We start from the raw sequence: 19,897 nt of genomic DNA, 5'->3' as shown, positions 1-19,897 counted from the left end.
GGGATGCTGTGTGGAAGTGGGAGAGCAAAGGTCAGGAAATGGTATTAAACAGTTGGAGAAATAGTACCTGCGGAGGGAAAAAAAAAAAAAGAAAATCAACCTATCGCAGCCAAGCCTGTAACCTTGGATTTAGCTTGTCTAGCCATCTTTGGTTTTCTCATTACCCTGAGCTGTATGATATTGTAAGCCCCTAAATCATCTGATGGCTGGAATGCGGAATCAGCTTTGCCTTTTTTGGGAAACCGTCCACACTTTATGGGTGCCAAGTTTAGAGTACAAAGCTATCGCTCTTGAGAAGGAATAGGATTTACTGGGGTTCCTCCAGTATATCATATAGTATACGATAAAAGCTACAGCGTCTATGGAAGATGTAAGCGCGTACATTTTTTTTTTTTAGAGGGGGAAGAGCTGCCATCAGTTGGTTTTAGGGGAAAAAAAAAAAACTCCCAATCCGCCGCATTATCTTTTCCTTGACCCTCCCTCGCTGCCTGTGCAGAGCTTGTTAGCAAAAACACCTCCGTACCTTGCGTGTCTTGTTTTCCCACTTTCCATGCAAACACCAATTAAATTTTCATGTGATCTTCGAGTTGTTGCCCTCGCAGAGCCCTTAGTGGAAAAACACCTCTCAACACGGACCGAGAAACCATCTCTTTAATTAATCACTTCTGTGTCTTCAAGTAGGCCGAGGTCTAGATATCAGCAGAGGACAGAAATATGATGGCTCTCAAATGGAGAAAATCCTTTTTAAGGAACATGAAAACACACAAAGAACAGCCTCCCCCCCACCACCACTCGCTTCCATCAGCGCCTCCAGCCGACCATTGCATCTGTCTTATATCCGGCACTTCCTTTGAAAGTTTCATGGGCATCTTGGGGGTTGGGATGGGGGAGAGATGGCGTCTTCTTCACTGTCATCACCTCTCTCTCATCTGCCTCCACTTCTATTCTTCTGTTTCCACAGCAGCTCTGAGTGCGTGGCGAGGTGGGGGTGGGGTTGGGACCCACCAGTGGCGGGCCACTTGGGTTTCCTCTCCCGCAGCAATAACATCAGAGTCAGTGTATGTATTGTTTGTTTTTTCCAATTCTGCAGCACCAGCCAGAGAGACTTTTGTGTGTCTGCGGAAAAAAACACACCCCGGGGTCTCAGATCAAACAAGATCAGTGGTCCTTTTTTTCTTTTGCATACAGTGACTTACTGATATGTGTACAAGTGCGTGGGCGTGTGCGAGTGCGTGGCACATGCAGTGCAAATGTATCTCGTCATTAGATCGATTAACAATGTCAACATGAAGAACTGAAGGGATCAGTGGCGGGTATTAGCAATGAGTCACGCTGCATATGCATATACTGTGAAAGCCACAGAAAACAAATCGTGCATGTGTGTCTGTTTGATGGCTCTTGTGTGTGTAGTTCCCAGTGTGTGTGCGAATGATTTTGAAGTGAAAGCACAAACGACGGCTCAGCCACAAGACTTAGTGTTAATCGAAGAAGATATTCTTTATCAACCAAAGCACATTGCAGAGGTTTGGGAGATGAAGAAAGGCGATTACATTTTCCTCTTCTCTCTTTTTTCCTCTGGCTTTAACCCCCCCCCCCCCTTTCAGCAGGCCATATTATTTGTGAAGGTACAAATGTGACAAATGGCCACGATTCTCCGATTGTTGGTCTTCAATAATAGATTGGCACGTTAAGTCATTATACTGGAGTGGAAACAGAGAAATTACACACAATGCGAATACAAACACACACGCCGGCTGATGGGGACAGCTTGTTCAACACAACGTTATTCAGTCTCTGTCACAGCACCCGCTGGTGGGCAACAGTCGACTTTGGGCCAACATTGTTTTATAGAAAGCAAGTAATTGGTAGTAAAGCGTCCAAGCGCTGAAAGCTTAAATCTAAAGAGCTGCAAGTGCTTTCTCCTGATTATCTTCTAATGGTTTCAAATTAGCTGAGCATAATTGTACGCCTCTTCTACACTTGCTCCCACATCGCTCCTCCAAATGTCACGTTGAGAATCAGCAGGGGTTAAAATGTTGACAGGAGCAAAAGGAGCCAGAAGGGAAAAATACAAAACATGTAAAATGGTATACACAGACCCAGGGACCCTCGATAGGGTTCAAGTCCTTCATATAAAACTGTCTTGTGTGTAAGTAAAAAAAAAATATATAGATCTCGTTAAGGCCAAAATGTTTTTGGGTTGTTGTTGTTTGCTTGTTTGTTTTTTTGTGCAGCTTCTTGTTTTGTGGGCTACTTTGTTGCGTTAACTAACAGTCGGTTATGGGGCAAAGCAAAGGGAACGACTTTCACAGTCGAAGCCCAAAGCTGTTTTGTTGTTTATTCTTTCCTGTATGTGTCCTTAAGAGCTGAATAGAGTTTGCCGCAGTAATCCTTGAATTGTAATGAACAGTTTAGCTTGAATAAAAAGCAATCTGACAGAGTCCAGGTGTGCAGGGTTTCTTTCTGTACAACCCGCTGCCTTCCTTGCTTCTGTTCAAAGGCTAATTTCATGCCCAATATGAGTGCATCTGAGAAGAACCGAGCAAGGAGGTTGCCATAGTTATGATGCATCAAGGAATAAGACCGCCTGTGAATGTAAGAGGTGGGGAACAGGGAGGGGAAGGGGGTGCAGGGTGAGAGTGAAATAAATCTTCTGAAATGGGCTGCAGCTGTGTTACCAAATCCTAAATAACTGCTAAAGGTCCGTACAATCAACCAGCCCTATGACAGTGGGTTTATTTCCTGATCTGTTTGGTGTATTTGTCCCCGGCAATTTCTCTGTTGTACTCTGAGTGACAGAATTTTTTTTTTTTTTTCCGGTGTGTACACAGTGTTCACCCTCCCCCGTCGCCGTGCCTTTTGTGCTAAACTGCACAAGGCATTTCTGAAAGTGCCAAATTAAACATCTTTGTTTCACTGAGAGACATTTGGCAGAAAAACCTCCACCTTTTTGTCGGCCACGTTTTCCTCTCCTAATTGCTCCATTTGCCGGCGAGTTGTTTTCGCTCTGACCTGCTTCATGTGAAAACTGACTTTTTACAAGGGATACAGGCCGAGAGGTAACTCATTAATCAAGCCGCGTTCCACGCAACATTAGCGCCCGTGTGGGAGGCCACGAAGAATGAAGTTGAATGGCACCTTGCCAAAGGCAGTCAATCCTATATAACCAGATTATCAACTGGATAGAGATCTTTTTTTTTTTTAATAATCAATGCGAAGAACTGAAACAATATCGTGGTGAAAACTGCCTTATTTTGCAATGCAAAGGAAAGTAAAAACTAAAGTTCTCCATCAGCCCAGGTACCAATTTATCCGATCTACCTGATATTTGCATAATCCTGGTGACAATTGAACACACAACAACAGCAAAAAAGAAACGGACCCAGGTGAGAACAGCCTGCTCGTGGGCAGATAATTATAAGCTTTCTTACGAATATGGAGACAGGATGACGAAGAGGCATCTCATACAGTGCCGCCGGGGGATCGCTACATCAAAGAAATCTTTTCGTCAGTTTGGCTTTTATTCATTCCACAACAAACCACACCAGGCCCACCCCCCCCTTTCAAGCAATGTTGGCGGCGGGGGTTCACACCGGCATGTATGAACAAAAATTCGACCATTTTATATGAGCCAAACCGGAGCAGCAGAGAAAGCGACTTAAAATAAGTCAGCACAGACACCGATGGTCACTCCGTCTCCAGTCAGGCCAGTTGTGTCACGGCTGGATGTTTGTTCGCTCGTTTCCTTCCCATGTTGCTGCTGGACAGCAATGTTTTGGCAGTATGGGAATCATTTTTGACAGGCCCGGCTGTTTTGTTTCACCATTTCCTTGTTAACAAAACACCTGGATAAAAACACACAGCACCTGCGTCAAACTTCAGCAACATAGACTGCAGAAAACTTGTTTCAGCCGTCATCCAAAGTTGCTTTTCAGCTGCGGGAAAGTTCACAAGAATGAATCTCTGCAGCCATGGCACACGCTGGCATCGGGGTTCCTATGTCTCTTTTGAAAATACAGATAAACACACATACGGAGCGCTCGCGTTGTTTGTGCATCACATCATTATCTTGATTAGAGCATCTTGGCAGCGTTTGCAATAATAGGTGCATTAAAATATAACCAGTAATGAGATACAGGAGGATGAGTTCTTAATCATGCGCAGATAGAAATTTAGTGATCCAGCTCCATTTTTCCCCACATAAATAAGAAATCACATGGACTAAGGAACAGCCTGTGGCTCTCTCTTTCTCCCTCTCTCACTCTCACATACACATTTAATGCACAAGCCAACAAACATTCCCACCCAATTACTCAGCTCTCTCGCTCTATCTCACTCTTTATCTTTTGCTACATCTTTCTGCTCCTTTCCTTCAGTGTTTGAAGTCTGAAATTAGAGTTTAAAGCAAGGTCAGTATTTTTATTTTATAAGATTTTGGGGTTTTTTTTTCCCCCCGCCCTCTTTTTTGAGGTACGTGAAAACCAAACCAAATAGCAGTTTATTACTCAGACAGGTCTTTATCATTTGCGTTGTTTTATTATTATTATTATTATTATTATTTGTTTGTTTCTTTTTTGAGACATGGAAAAATGAAATGACATGGAAATTTATTCTACGTTCTCGACTTTGAGGAGTCGGTGACAAAAATCAAATTAAAGCAGAATAAATGAAATGAATGCAAGCTCCAAGGTGTGTAAGTGGATGTGTGAACATGTGCAAGAGCGCGCTATTGTGAATGTGTCTGCATTGCGCAGAGCGTGATGTAAAATCCGGTGTCTTTCGGCATAAGGAACATTAACAGATGCATTGAGTACGTTCAATCTCTGTGGAATTCATCCATCCTGCAGAAGTAAAGTGCTTTTCAAATAGCTGCCCTTTCCAACGCTGTTCCTTGAAGGCTGACCTATGACTAAGATTACAGTGCGCTCCTTTATCCTCCCTCCTCTCTCTTCACAACTGACAGCCGGACGTCAGCCACTATATGGCCGTTATAGAGCTGAAATGCCATTCACGCTTCTTTCTTCTCGCCACTTTATTTTTTTCCCCTCATCTCGTCTTCCTTTCCTTTCCACTTCTCTCCCCATCGCTCCTCCTCCGTTGTCTCCCATTTACAGAGGTGACAGGGTTATCGGAGTAAGAGCAGTTGTTTCCTTCCTGATGCATTTTTATCTTTATACTCGTTAGAGGATTAATTCTTCAGTTACACTTCTGGCTAAGCCAATCAGCTTCCCCGCCCTGTCCTGCTTTGGTTGTTTTTGAGGTAGGGTAAAAAAAAAAAAAAAAAAAAAAGGCCAATTGGATTCTTTGTCACCTCAATCGAGTGCCTCTGCATCCTCTCATTCCATCTCCCCATATCAGGAAAACACATCTTCATTTTGGCTTGGTCATTTGACTACAGCAATAACTCTGTATGACTTCATTTAAAATGCTGTTTGGCACGTTTGTGACGGTGTTGCCACTTGCTATTAGAGAGATGGGTTACTTAGGGATGTTATCTGTGTGTGTGTGTGTGTGTGTGTGTGAGAGAGAGAGATGTTCGTTTAAGTGGGCCGCTGGTAGTGATGTTTTATACAGGCAAAGCTTCAATAATAACCCTTCTGGAGAAAAAATCTGAAAGAAAAACTGCGAAATATTTTCGATATGGAAGAACAGAGCCAAGCTTTTTTTTTCTTTTTTTCGATTCAACACAGCAAAAAAAAAAAAACATTAACTACATCATGATGAAGTTCTCACAAATGCATCATCCTTCTGAAATGGGTTCATTTTAAGCTTCTCCATATGTTTGTGTATCTGCTATACAGTAACTGAGGCCAACATAAGAAACCCTGTGATTTTTCTTTCTTTCTTTTTTTTTGGGGGGGGGGTCAAGTCTTAAGCAGCTTGTGTACTTATAAGACTGGAATCATGTCTAACCCACCACACAACCAGCCGGTGTGACAAACACCCCCACCAGGAGGCTGTCAGGGCTACCCAGTCGCTTTAATGGAGCAGCGGGGGGTCTAAGAGGCCTGTTTGTGGACACAATGACAGCATTTGTTCAGATCAGGCCGACTCGTGTTTATTTTCACAACAGTTTTTTCATGTTGTGCTGCTGTTGACACTTTAATTCAGGTAACCCATAAGCTTCAATCATTTCCTTCCCAACAATGCTTTTTATGTGCACATGATTTGGACGGCTAATCAGACGTGAAGCAATTGTAAGGGGACTGTAGTCTTGGCAGTTAAGGTTTATTACCGAAGGCTCATAACTCCAACACAATCGCATTCAGAATTTGACACTTGTCACATTTCTTCCCCTTAAATACACACTCCAGCTGATGAACAAGACGGACCTCTTTGTTACTCTGACAGCATGCGCACAGTAGGTACAAAGTCTCTCTAATCCTTTCTTCGGTTGAAAATAGAATATTTATTTTTGTTTTATAGAGAAATACTATGAAGTTCACGGGCAGCTGTATTAAAGCCAAATACAGATAGACTCTGAAAGTAAGGTTTACTAATTGATAACTAATGAAAGATACAGAAATATGGATATTCAACCATTTTGAATGTTGCATATCAAGACAGTGACGCTAATGATGATGTCTGCGCCGATTTGTTTCAAATATGACCAGAAACAGCCTCAGGTGCCTCTTTGATGATGGTTTCATACCTGTGAGCTGCATAAACTGTTATTACTGTTATTGACCTCAAACATGTATATTTAACAGTCCAAACAGATAACTCATTTGTGAGGACTCCATAATGTAATCCCAAATACAATATTTACATTCTAAATAAAATGTAAAAATACATGTGTGGGAGTGGGTTCCATATAAATAAAAGATAATATGGTTAAAAAAAAAAAACACAAAACTTCAGTACAAGAAAGGTGTTGATTTGCTAATCATTAATTATTTGGGAAGATGGTTTATTTTTTCTTGGTGTTAGATTTTGTGAAGAATTGATTGTGTGTAGACAGAATGTGATGAAAATATGAAATGGCAGACCATGAACTGGAGAGCTATTAAAGATGGTTTTAAAAGCATTATGGCTTTTATGTTGCGTTTGGAATAATGACAGGGTGGCGGTGAAAGAACACGGGGAAAAAAAGCCAATTGATATTTCTGTCTCTCGGCTTTTTGGTAGCCAGATGCTCAGAGACACTTTCTGGGTTCTGGATTGATTTGTAGCAGGTGAGGAAGGCAGGTCAAGCGTTGCTCAAGCTGTATGTTGAGCTGGATTAAATAGAAGGAGTGAGTCAAAGGTTTTTCAGAATGAATGGGCCATCTGAAAATGAATAAATATTTGATTTCAAAAGTTGCACTAAAGATGTATCATTCATGTATTAATTTGGCAAAAAGGGTCCCAAAAAAAAAAACAACTCTCCATCTGTGGGTACCAAATGTGGTGTATGGGAAAAGAGGAAAAGAAAAAAAAAAAATCAGATCTGTAAATATGGGCTCTCTGCTTGTGGCAATCTGTTCCCATGTAAAACCGGGTCAGACGTGTCAACCACCTTCGTATTCACCCTGAAAACACTGTATGATTACCCTGAAAAAGAGCATAATCTTGCCGGGATATAATCGAGTCTGATTGGTCTTTTTTTCTCTCGCAAATAGCAGAGCTAACAGGCAGCACGGCGGCATAGTGGTTAGCGCCACAACAAGAAGGTTACGGGTTCAGCTCCCGGCCTGGAGCCTGTCTGTGTGGAGTTTCCATGCTCTCCCCGTGCCTGCGCCGGTTTCCTCCCACCGTCCAAAGACATCACGTTTGGGTTAATTGGTGACTCTAAATTGTCTGTAAGTCTGAGTGGTTGTTGGTCTCCGTCTGTCTCTGTGTGTTGGCCCCTGTGACGGACTGGTGACCTTTCCGGGGTGACCCCGCACCCCCGCAACCCAGAAACTGATAAGCTCCAGAAGTTGAATGAATGAATAGCAGAACGAAGCATTTCATTACAGGGTTAACTGAAGATGTCGGCATGTGACACAGAAGACGACAGACCTGACATGGCCGCGTGCACATGTAGCTGAAATTAAAACAGCACATCCACATAAAAGAAGCAGTAACACTCGTGGCTTCGCCCGCATTGTGAACGTTCCCCCATTTATCATACCCCAAACTCATTGATCATTATTTGCATTTCTGCATATCGGCATACACGAATACCAGCCACTTCACCCGCAGCATGAAAACAATGATGATGCCCTCTCTATCCTTCATGATTGATTGCATCTTAACTGCTGACTCACTTCAAAGCAGACTGTGCCTTCTTAATTTATCTGAGCTTTTTGTTTTTGTTTTTCCTGCTTATGTTGCAGTAGAGGAAAGGAGAAAGGTTCCTCTCCTGCTCTCTGTAGCTTTGTGTTTTCGTTTGTGTGGGAGCGGGAGCAGTAGGAGTGAGGTACAGACGGGGTGATCGCCAGGCAGGATGATCAATAAACGCACCGTCGAGATGAAATAGCGCCGCGTTGCTTTGAGCATCGGTGTCACAAACATCGCATGCATACGGAGAATCTTCATTTCACCTTTAAGAAATTGGAGTTGTGTATTTAACGCCTACTTTTCTGAAAGTGTATGTCTGAATTCAGAATCCGTGCCAAGTTTCTGCTGGGTCCCCGTATGACGAGAGGCAATCTGTTTTCACAAGCTCAGGTCCCGGGGCAGGAGATTAAATTGCTTATTTGGATCCAGGGTTGAGGCAGTTTACTGTAACTACCTCTAAGCTTTTCTCAAGTCTTCCTTTCAACTGAGAGAATCAAGGTCAGCTTTTGTTTCCTTTTAACCTGCATTAAATCATTTCAGTAGTTTCTATACAGGTAGAGTAACGAATCTGATGGCTACAGCAACTGGCATGGGTCGGAATCTCAAAAAGGTTTTTTGAGTGAAATTGTGTTTTATTGAAAAACGAAACATAATCTGTATTTAAAGTTCATTTCCGGAGGTTCAGATGATGGGTAAGATGGGGCACACTTTGTTTTTCATGTTCTCTGCCTTCTTCTTCTTCTTCTTCTTCCTCCTCTTCTTCTTTCTTAATCTAATCGAATTAACCACACTGTCTTTCCCAATGTGCCCCCAGTTCCAGCCAACATCTACAAGGTGTCCGAAGACATCACTGTGAATGAGGGCAGCAATGTGACACTCAGTTGTTTGGCCAGCGGCAGGCCGGACCCAACCATCACCTGGCGGCTTCTCAACCCCTCAGGTAAGAATCATCCAATCAGTACTCATTATCTTGTGTGTCACTCATGATGCCAGGCCAGCGTTGTGCCAGATTTTTGTTGTTTTTTTTATGCAGACCTAAAAAGCTAAATCTCTCCAAGATCCTCAGCTTTGGCTCACGTTATGTAAAAGTTTCGGATGTAAACTAATATGAGTTCATTATAGAGATATGAAAAACTAATATCCTCGAAACGCACACAATTGGTATTCAAATGTTTTGTTATATTGTTTTTCTGTCGTCTTTTTCCACACGCACACTAGAAATAAGGCTCATATCAGATACAGCTCGTCCTGCAGTGCAGCGACTCAGACACAGCCCAGATTTAAATGTAAACCAATAGACTGACGGCTGAAACACAGGGGTGTCGGAAGGCTTACAGTAAATTACATTTTTAGAAATCCCCAAACATTTATCCTTAAAAACTTTTCATCAGTTCTCACCACATTCGGCAGGCAGCGTGGGATAAAGCTTCATTGATGATATTCGAATCTCGTCATCTCATACTGAAGCCGGCCTCTAATAGTCGATGGGAAAACTGATGGGGACTGTCTCAAAGGTTCCTACAAATGGCCGAGAGTACTTTTCAAATTTTTCTCAATAGCCATCTACATAGGTTCTTATTTTCACATTTAAAATAACACATTTTCTTCTGGACCATCTCACATTTTAATTACGACCTAATTTGTTATCTTAGACAGGCCAGACCTTTTAATGTGTCCGTATCTAGACCTCCCAGTCTCCAGTATCCATAAGGAAAGTCTTGAATTATAACTACATTCAGATTTGACCCCTGTTTGATCCATTGACATTATTTTACACATAAACTCATTCAGATTTTGGATGTGAGGTATATTCACTGTGTAAATGGCGGTGGAAATCAAAGCTTAAGCAGTCCTTAAACGCACAGGGGTACCATTGTGCTGGCCTCCTGCATGCGCTTGTGGTCCGAGTGATTTTTAAATTCTCCTGCAGTAGCTGGATGTGTCATTCTTAGATGGTTTAGTTTCCTGGTCTTTACCTCAGCGTGGTTCATTTTCCTTTTAATGACAACGACCGGCTGCTTCATTAAAAGTCCTTTCTGGTGTGTCGCCAAGACAGATTGAATATTTCTCAGTCTTCCAATACGAAAAGTGCTAATTTTCACCATCAATCATTGCTGCGGGCGTCTTGCTTTGAGCCTCACATTATATTTTTTCAGTATTGGCTCTCACTTCCTAAATGCGACTATATTTTTGTCTGGATTTGAACCAGATTCCATTTATCAAATATGTGACTTTTCAACAAATGTCTAACACCTGCCCACCGGGAAAATCTGAGTGCAGATACAGACAGTAGCTTCTAGCAGCGGTATGATTAAATCAAATCAAATAAGATTTATTTATATAGCAACAAATCATAACAAAGTTACATCAAGGCACTTTAAATATAGAGCAGGTCTAGACCAAACTCTAAATAAAATTATTTAAAGAGACCCAACAGATCCCCCCATGAGCAAGCACTTGGCGACAGTGGCAAGGAAAAACTTCAGCAGAAACCTCGGGCAGACCCGGGACATCTGCCTCGACCGGTTGGGTTGAGATGGAGAGAGAGAGAGAGACACACACACACACAGAGGGGGGGAAATAGTTACTGAACTTTTGAGAGATTTTCACAGACAGTAGCTTTGCGCACTAATGAGAGCGACGCTGATGTTTGTGTGATCCATCACAGCGTGCTGTGCTGGTACTCTGCATTTATCTCTACATATACACATTTCCCATATAGAAGTGATCGTGTTCCTTTGAGATTTCATTCAATTTTCGAAAAAAAAAAAAAAGATAAATGTCCCCAACCCGCTGATAGGCTTGTGCTGTGATAAATGGAAATGCTGGAGTTGACAACATCCCGGTTTGATAGCAGCCGCGCGCTGATTGAAAGCCGCTCTGTTAGTGTGTCTGTATGAATTACCACATCATTTTGTCAGCGGCGTTTCACCAGATACATCTGTTCCCTGCTCCTGGGAGCTGAGCAAAAGTGTATATACCTCCTTTTGTCTTCCTTCATTAGAAGAAGAGTGATTTGTTCAGCTCAATCCGGTGGGCCTTACGGATCTAACTGGCTGCTTTGCAGATGTGTGGTAATGAATGGGTGCGCTTCGTTTTCCTCCTGCAAAACTGAAGAGGAGCCCTCGAGGTTCAGGTGGCTCATAAAGTTGTAGTAGGTAAAGCCTCTTAGTAAGTTTAGCCGGTTTTGTTCAAAAGAATAAAAGGGCAATATCCAACTGTAGATTTTTTCAGGCTGCAGCAGACTTTGCTCAGGGACGACGCCTCTGCAAGTCCTGCACAGTTTCTTTCATATTACAGCTTTCCTTTTCATCCCTCGCGTTTTCAGTGTTTTGTGGAGGATGTAGTGGGCAGACCATCTTCGTTTTTTTATGAGAAGAAGCACGGCAACGGCGAGATAGAAGGGAAATCCTGTCAGCGTCACAGTGGGATTGGATCCTGGGCACATGTGGCTCCTGAGATGGCGGTCCCACACCATATTTAAACACCGCTGCTGTTGTTTCTCTTTGTTGCTGCTTGCGGGAGTCTTCGCGGCCGTCCCAGAATCCATAAGTCCGACCCAGTTTGAGAGCATGTTGGGGACTGCTGAGAGAGATAATGATGTCTGGCAGCCTGCAGTCTCATTGCTTCACGCCTTCACCTGTTTTGGTGGAAATGCCACTCCACTCTGCTATTGTCAGACTCTCAACAATTTTCCGCCGCCGCAGATGTTCATGAGAAGCGAATTGGGAGTCTGAGTCAAGACTGAAGTGTTTAAGAGTCACTCTCTAACAATATGGCAAATTAAGTGGTTGTTTTTTTTTTAAGTTACTTAGGGGTATAAAAGCCTTTGTGATTTATTCAAACCACAATAGTAATTTTTTTAAATATACGTGCCACTCACCGACAAAAGGAAAAAAACAAAAACGTTGTGAACAGTTTTTGAGGATCTGTAATTTAATTGAGTGATTTTTTTTTTGGAAACTTTGTACTCGTATTCACATTTGCAATTCCATAAACTCCATTCATGCACATAGCCGTCCGTACCGCATGCACCACTCAGTTTGGGATGTGAGCTCGCAGGTAACATTCAAGCAGGAGAGGAGACACGATTGGCTGCAAACTGCGCAGTCCAAGCCACGGCTGCGCCGGAGCTGCTCCTGAACTCCATGTTTGAACTCATGGGCCTGAAGAACGACTCTTATCCTTTTAAATTTGTTATTTGCTAAATTTGGTTTTGACATGTTGGCTTCCTTCCCGGCCGTGTCCAGCCTCTCTCTCAGGCTGAACACAGCCCTGTCTGCCTCTGCTGCCTGTAAAAGGCTTTTTAGTGCAGCTGGGTGCAGTTTCATCCCAAGACGGGAAAGAATTGCTTCACAAAACTTGGGAAAACCAACTTCTGCTAAGCCTAACAAGAACATCCAGTTTGAGCAGTAGACCAGAAGGAGGAGAGGAGAGAGAGCGAGGAGAGAAAGGCAGAGGAGAAATTACACTTTTTTAACAGCTCCCCCAAATTAAACAGTCTGCCTTTGGCTTTAAGCTCAGTTCACAGAGTTTTATACTTATTTTATTTAACCATTCAATTTTGAACACGGTGTCAGTCCTTTTGTCAGTTTAAGTTTGTTTCTATAAGATTTGTTTCTTATTCAATATTTCAATTCATTCACTGCATTATTCTAGTCGGATTCTTCGAACTGACTGTTTCTGGACACCCTGCGCTGCGATGAAAATTACTTTGACTACTTAAGTGTTAAAAAAGCAAGTACTCCTGCACCTTTGCTGAAGTCCTAGTTTCACGTAGCTACTTGCACTATTATTGGAGTCACATTTGTCCAGGAGGACCTGTACTTTGACTCAAGTGCTAGAGCTGTGTACTTTGCCCACCACAAAACATGAAGTGGCTGAAATTACCATCAAGGTGCCATTTGCAAAACAAAGTTACGAAGCATTCACACGTTTAGGAGCAGCTAATTAAACTAAAGCGAAACTGCTGGTTTGTTCAGACAAAGCAAGGTACCAAAGACTGAATTAGGAACCAACCTAATGCCAAACCAGGTTGTGAATGTTTTACTGTCTGTCAGTCTTCATTAACAAATTCAAGCCAAGTCTGAAATAAATGCAGATGTCAGTTTGTGACTACTGTGACTCGAGTCACTCGATCAAAAATCCGGCTGACGTTTATTCTTTCATGCACGTCCATTCATATTCATACAGTTGACTTGTGCACATGTTACTGCGCAAGAATGTTTGAAAATCAAACGCACATGAGATGAACATTCAGCCACATTTCCTGTTTCATATCCCAATGAAGCCCTCCAGTGACCATATAATTCGCTCAAATATAAATTACGTCACCCTGACTGCATAATCTATCCTCCATTTAAATCGGACTTGGACCCTGAAACAAAATTTAAACTTTCCACCATATCATTGGGTTACTCTGTTTGAGTCGCACATCACAAATACATTCATGCAGAAAACTTCTTTTGAAAGAAGGGCACTAGTGTTATCGTTTCCAAACCACACGAGGCGAACCATCCTTCAGATTAACAACAATCGCCCAGACGTATTGTTCTGACAGACAGATGACACACAGTTTTTCATTGGCTTTCCTTTTCAACTGGAATTCTATTCTTTAGAACTGCACAGTTTGTGTTAAATGAGAAAGTATTTAAAGAAAAACCGATTTGCATGCCCTTGACAAATGAACAAACTGTGCCTTACTGTTTGAAGAATAAAGACGTGTTGACACTTTTTCGTATTTCAAAAAAGCCCCAATGGAAACGAGCTTTATCTCACAAGGATGAGCGGCAGCAGCTGTGAGATGAGAACAGTTTCCTCCAGTATATACTAACTGCCAAACACATACCAAAAAAAAAAAAAAAAAAAAAACTAAATTTCAATTTCCCCCACATCCTATTGTTGTTCTTGCTGCGATCTGGGTCATAACATCCCACCTTTTAATGTTGCATCGGTTCATCTAAAGTTTTCCTGGTCTTGTGAAGAACTCCACTCTCGACAAAAATAAACGCTTTCTTCCTAAGTGCCCATCTCCCTTCTGCATCTGTGAGTATTAACTTAAAAGTAAAGGAGGCTAAAGAGTTGTTCTTGACGAAAAAGAAAACAAAAATCGGAAAAATTGGACTGACAGTCAGATGAGACAAGTCAAATGTTCAGTTGATGGAGAAAATCAACAGTGATATGAGTCATTAATTATAACGCTGTAGCTCAGAGTGGTAGCAGGCCCACAGTTTATTTCACCATTAACACATAGCACAGTACAGGTCAGCCAGTTAGTCAAACACACAGCATGCTACGTAGCTTAAACCCACCAGGTAATGCAGCAGTTTGCACATATTTTTTCAACTATCATTCTTCATTCTCCAGTGGAAGAAACCATTTTGCATTTAATCAAACCGCAGATGGGAATGTGTCAGCTTTCTGTTTTAAAACTTTTCTCTGTTGAGTTTTTTGTTTTGTTTTGTTTTTGTTTTTTTCCTGGAGACTTTGCGATACCAAAATTAAATGATCCCATGCAATTCAACAATTGACACCTTCACGCGAAGGGCTGAGCATTTCCAGCCAAGCATCGAAACAAGTATCCCATCCAAAGGCTTCGTTTGTGAGTTGCTTAATTGCTAATAGTTTGAAGTGTCTCAAGGTGTCCCCGAGGTGTTGTGCATCAGCGCTATACAATCTTATTTCCTGTTATCGTCACTTGGTAATTATGTTGCTAATCTAATTCCCACTGAACACTTAATGACTTAAATGGATAGATAATGAGCGTTTTCAGTGCTAAAAACGTGTACATATGTGTGCATAATGCGACTCCATCAAGGATACTGTTTGTGTTTGTCGTTGAGATGCAAAGTCAGATGGCTTATTGCTTGCACATAACAACACTACAAATGTAATTAAGGGATTGTGGGACTCAATTGAATGAATTTTTTCCAAGGTCTCAGAATGCATCCTCAGAGCTGGTTAAAGGAAATGTCTTTTTGTTTTTTTGTTTTTTTGTTTTACCTGCTTCCATTGAGACCGCAGAGAGCCATGACATGAAAATGAGAAATACTAAGGCCTGGTAAATATTACAACCTTTGAGCATGATCTAGGATGACAATGATGCAGGGTTTATTTCATTATGAGTAAGGATGTGGACTTTAGTGGACCACACACAAGCAAACAAGGTGCTTATTAAAGTGCTACATGCAGCAGTTCACCTTTAAGTATTTTATTTGGCTTGCAATGTATAAGAAAAGTAAGTACAATAACCGCAGTCACACATAATGGCCTGAACGGAAACTGTAACTCCTCTCTAACTCTTCCTCTACTTAGTGTAGAATATATTACGCGGCCATTATCATTAGTTGGAGTGTTGGAGAAAGTTGTTTGAGACAAGATCAGCCTTTTTGCATGTGTTTAAAGTGTCGAATCTCTGTTTCAGTTCCCTCGATGTTCATTTGGTTATTTGTAACTTTCCTCTGCTGCCAAACGTGTTTTCTCGCTTTGACTGCATAATGGTGATTGTCATTTATTAGGCACATTCACGAGGCAAGAAGTTACAACACAGCCTCCGGCGCGCGTTACACTCGAGGCTACATCAGCTCGCTGTCGTAAAGTTGCGAGGCAGGTCGGGGTTAGCGTGATAACTTCAACAGAAGAGTCAGAAGTTAACATTCCTGTTGCCCTCCTTCTTACGGAGGCAGCTCTCTCCAGCTAAAGAAATGAAATGTCATGCTGAATTTGTTTCTTCTAAACCAGTTAGAGCTGTTCATGCTAAAGTTGGATGTGTAGCAATAATAATACTGACCTGAAAATGTCTGCGTATACATTTTAGTTGTCTAACATGACCGTATTTTAACATTTCACAGCACGAGTTTGGCTATATTTGGGGTTCTTTTTTATTTATTTTTTTCTGTGCTCCTCTGACTTGTTTGGGGTTTCAGGTCGCATGCACATAATGCAGGGGTGGATGACAGAAAAGGGAACAATTCGCATCTTAATGTCTTGTGAGAGTTCACAGGATTAAAGCAGCTTTATGAAAATGGAGTTGGCCATGTGAACAATAAAAAGGTGTCCGCTGATACTGTAATGCCACATCCATTAACAACGGCCTTTGGCTGATCTGAGGTGTTCCAAATCTGTTTGTTTTCCGGCATTTCCCTCGTGTGCCAAATTGGATACTAGAGCTTTTAGAATAATGAAAAATGATGGGAGATCTCATTCCCAATGGCAAATACAGCTTGGACATTGATGTGAATGCAAATTATTAGCCAGAAACTTGGATTATCTCCAGAATGGCAGATGGTGGGTTGTTTGGCCACTCACATCTGACCAAATGATACGAAAACAGTACATTTTTATTAGTTTTAGGACCAGAAAAAAGCGGAAATTGTAAAATTGATTTGATGAACTGTGATTTTAACCGAAATTGATGCCTTTTTTTTTTTTTTTTTGCCTTTAAGATCGTGAACTTCTGAGAACTTTAGCGAAACTTTATTGTCATTGCATGAGTACAACCAAATTGGTTCCAATCCCTTGGTGCCGAAAGAATAAATTGTAAATAGTTCAAATTAATAAATAAATAAATACTCACACCCACACACATATGCCCAAACAACCCTCTTGTACCCATTTCACAGCTCCATTAGCAGCATTTAGTAGTTTCACATATTGCATATATTTTTTAAGCAGCTTTTAAGGCAGCAATGGCCCCTTTTAAGTCAATTTGTCCTTGATTTAAGAGACCTGTATCTCCTGCCCGATGGCAGCAGCTCAAACACAGGGTGACCAGGATGAATTGAGTCCTTCAGTATATCAGCTTTTTTGAAGCAGCGGGAACTGTACAGTTCCTCCGGTGAGGGGAGAGGTCAGCTAATGATCTTCTGAGTGGCGGTGATGACTCTCTGAAGTGCTTTTCTGTCTGCAGCCGTGCCGCTGGCAAACCGAACGCTGATACAGTGCGTCAGGGTGTTCTCCACGGCGCTGCGATAAAAGGTTACCAGAGGCTTCACAGACACTTGTTGTTTCTGGAGGAGTCTGAGAAAATACAGTTCCTGCTGGGCCTTGGCGCTCCTGGATGGTGACGCCCAGGAACTAGCATATTTTGCCATTACTTCATGCTTTTTGCAGTTTAAATCAATGCTTAAAAGTCCTCCGACTCATCTTCTTGTCTCTGCTAAGGGCTTTTTTTTTTTTTTTTTTTTTGATGAGTCGATAAGCATTAAGGGCTTTTAACTGGATTCCCTTCGTCACAGCAATTCGTCAGGAGGACAAGTGCAGCCATCGTTTCATACTTTCATCATGGCGCATGGCATAAATTGGGAAAACGGGAAAGAGTGGGAAAACATCAAATGGCATCATCTCCATTCAGCTTGTCGTAACGACCGGCTGAGAAACCGCAGGACAAACAAAACACACATCTGCCATGTGTTTCATTGCATGGGTGTCTCATTAAATAGCTTCCTTTGACCACGATCACTGAAGCCAACGAGGGAGACTTTGAAGATCAGAGTCAGATATACTGGACAAGGTTGTCAACAGAATCAGTGTGACATCTAGTCTACCTGTGTGAGACAGCGTGGGCTGTGCGCTGTCTTGCAGCTCTTGTATTTTTTTTATCCTATGCTTTTTGTTCAGCCTCTGCACATGCACTGCTGTGAATATTGACCGAATTGCTCGTTGCTCTGTCTTGGTAGGCGGATGATCAATAGAGCATGTAGGGACAGGGTGGAGAGCAGAGGTGAAGGGACATTGAGTGGAATTGGGGGGGTGGTATAAATGAGGAGGCTGAGGAGTACAGAACAGCATGTATATCTACAACAGAGAGAGCGAATCCAACACATTCTACACGCCCTGCGAGCATGTTGATCTCTTTAGCTGACTGATTCCCAGCTTGAGCCCCCTCCTCTTCTGTTTTAACTGCCCCCAGAATATTTTGCTAACGGCCCCCGAGAGCCGAGGTCGTGTGCGGCGGGAAGCCGGGAGAAAGGAAGCACCCCGTCAAGCTCGATGAGGGGGGAAATGGAGCCGCTGGTCAAGCAAGAAACTCTTAACTGCACGTCTCTCAGACCACCAAAATAGAAGTCAGACAAGTGTGAAAAATACATGGCCTCAGGCTGCTTCCGGTATTCCATCCCACATGGAGGAGCTGGAAAGCGGTGGAAGCCGTTAACTACAGGGAATTAGGGAAAAAAAGAGAAAAGGCTGACAGACAGGAGATGGAGACAGCAGAGCAGTGTTTTAGTATGCAAGCGGCCAGTTTCATTAGATGTGCAATCATTCTTATCATTAGTTATAGTAACTCCAGTGGTTAATTAATGTTCAATTATGCATTTGAGATCCTCTCACCTCTGCGGTATAATAGACTTTGTCAGTCATTCAGCGCTTCAGGGAGGACAACCGCTGTGAAGCTCGGCTCCACTCGAGCAGAGACGCACACACGCACATCTGGACATCAGTGGACCTCCGAGGAGCGACGCCGACGATTTCAATTCGAGTCACAGAGAAACCGTATTTACACGAACGGCTGAGAGGAGTGTCCTGTTACCAAAGTATCAAGTTCCTCAGCGTCCATTAGCTGTCCATCAGCCCCCGTGTTTACCGTCTCAGCGTCCTTGAGCGGCACGCTGAACCCTTAAAGTGCTCCGGATAATAGCGTCAGGTGACTGTAAATGGTAAGCTATGAATCTACCACAACAGTTTCATTGCAACAGAGACATCTGTCCAAATGAATTGATTTGGAACGTGGCCCACGCTCCTGAATATTGAAGCCATAACCCTTTTATAACAGTGCTTGGCAGGGCAGTGTTTTAGAGGTTTGATGGTGAGTGCCCTTGACATTCCTCCCACGCCGGCCTCAGCAGCGTCGGCCATTCTCCAAGCATAGGCTCAGGAAAGCCTCCCCAGCACTGTCACCTAGAGGCCCCCGCCCCCCCCGTCTATCCATCCTCTGCTGTCGTTCTCTCTTATTCTCCCTCGTTTTCACCCCCGACTGTCTCCTCCTTTTGCCATCATCCTTCCATCTCTTCCACCGGCGGAGTATGACAGTCACTTCAATCGTCCTCTCCGCACCTCATCTCAGTGTCTGGGGAGAGACATGAAGCTTGAGAGTGCAGCGCAACGCACGCACACACACACACACACAGAGAGACGCCCATATCTCTGGTTCTCAGGAGGGAGTGGAGCAGGCATGAGTGGAGACACATATGTGCCTCAGTGGTGTAACTCCCACGTAGTAGGAGTGGGTGAGCAGATTAGGCTGGAGACGCACACATATACACACATGGCATTGTGTTCCAGGCTCCCAGTGACAGAGAGTAGCTGACAAGCCTGCAGACTGGTGGAGTGAAGTGTAGGTTGGTGCCGGGTCCTTGTCAGAGCAACCCAGGTCAGACCGCCCGCTCCGTGTCTCCAGCTGTAGATGGATGCGTGCCAGCTGTCTCCCAGCGGGTCTCAGATCTGCTGACTGTCACTGTTCAGGTGTTTGTTTACAATCAGCGCCATCAGCGGCTGGTCTGAAATCAGTCATCGGTGAAACGCTGCACAGCTTGCCCCCGTGTCTACCCCCAGCCTCATTAGGTGTAGTCACCGCTGGGCTGGCTGAACACCGGCGCTCACGCTTGTTTACAGTCACAGCTGCAAAGAAACTCAGCATTTTCCTTCCCCTCCCATT

The 19,897-nt window shown here is 43.0% G+C and overlaps 1 protein-coding gene across 1 annotated transcript in view; it reads left to right on the top strand.

Annotated features, from left to right (window-relative positions):
* The window catches only part of lsamp (limbic system associated membrane protein), a 170,721-nt gene that overhangs the window by 128,095 nt on the left and 22,729 nt on the right, over positions 1–19,897 (top strand). Inside the window, exon 4 of the mRNA XM_029517246.1 lies at positions 9,059–9,184. Coding sequence (XP_029373106.1) covers positions 9,059–9,184 — 126 coding nt within the window. The remainder of the gene's footprint in view (positions 1–9,058; positions 9,185–19,897) is intronic.

The sequence above is a fragment of the Echeneis naucrates genome, chromosome 13 (genome assembly GCF_900963305.1).
Source record: "Echeneis naucrates chromosome 13, fEcheNa1.1, whole genome shotgun sequence".
Classification (NCBI taxonomy): domain Eukaryota; kingdom Metazoa; phylum Chordata; class Actinopteri; order Carangiformes; family Echeneidae; genus Echeneis; species Echeneis naucrates.
The sequence above is the reverse complement of the archived record's forward strand: the minus strand, read 5'-3'. Positions and strand labels throughout refer to the sequence as shown.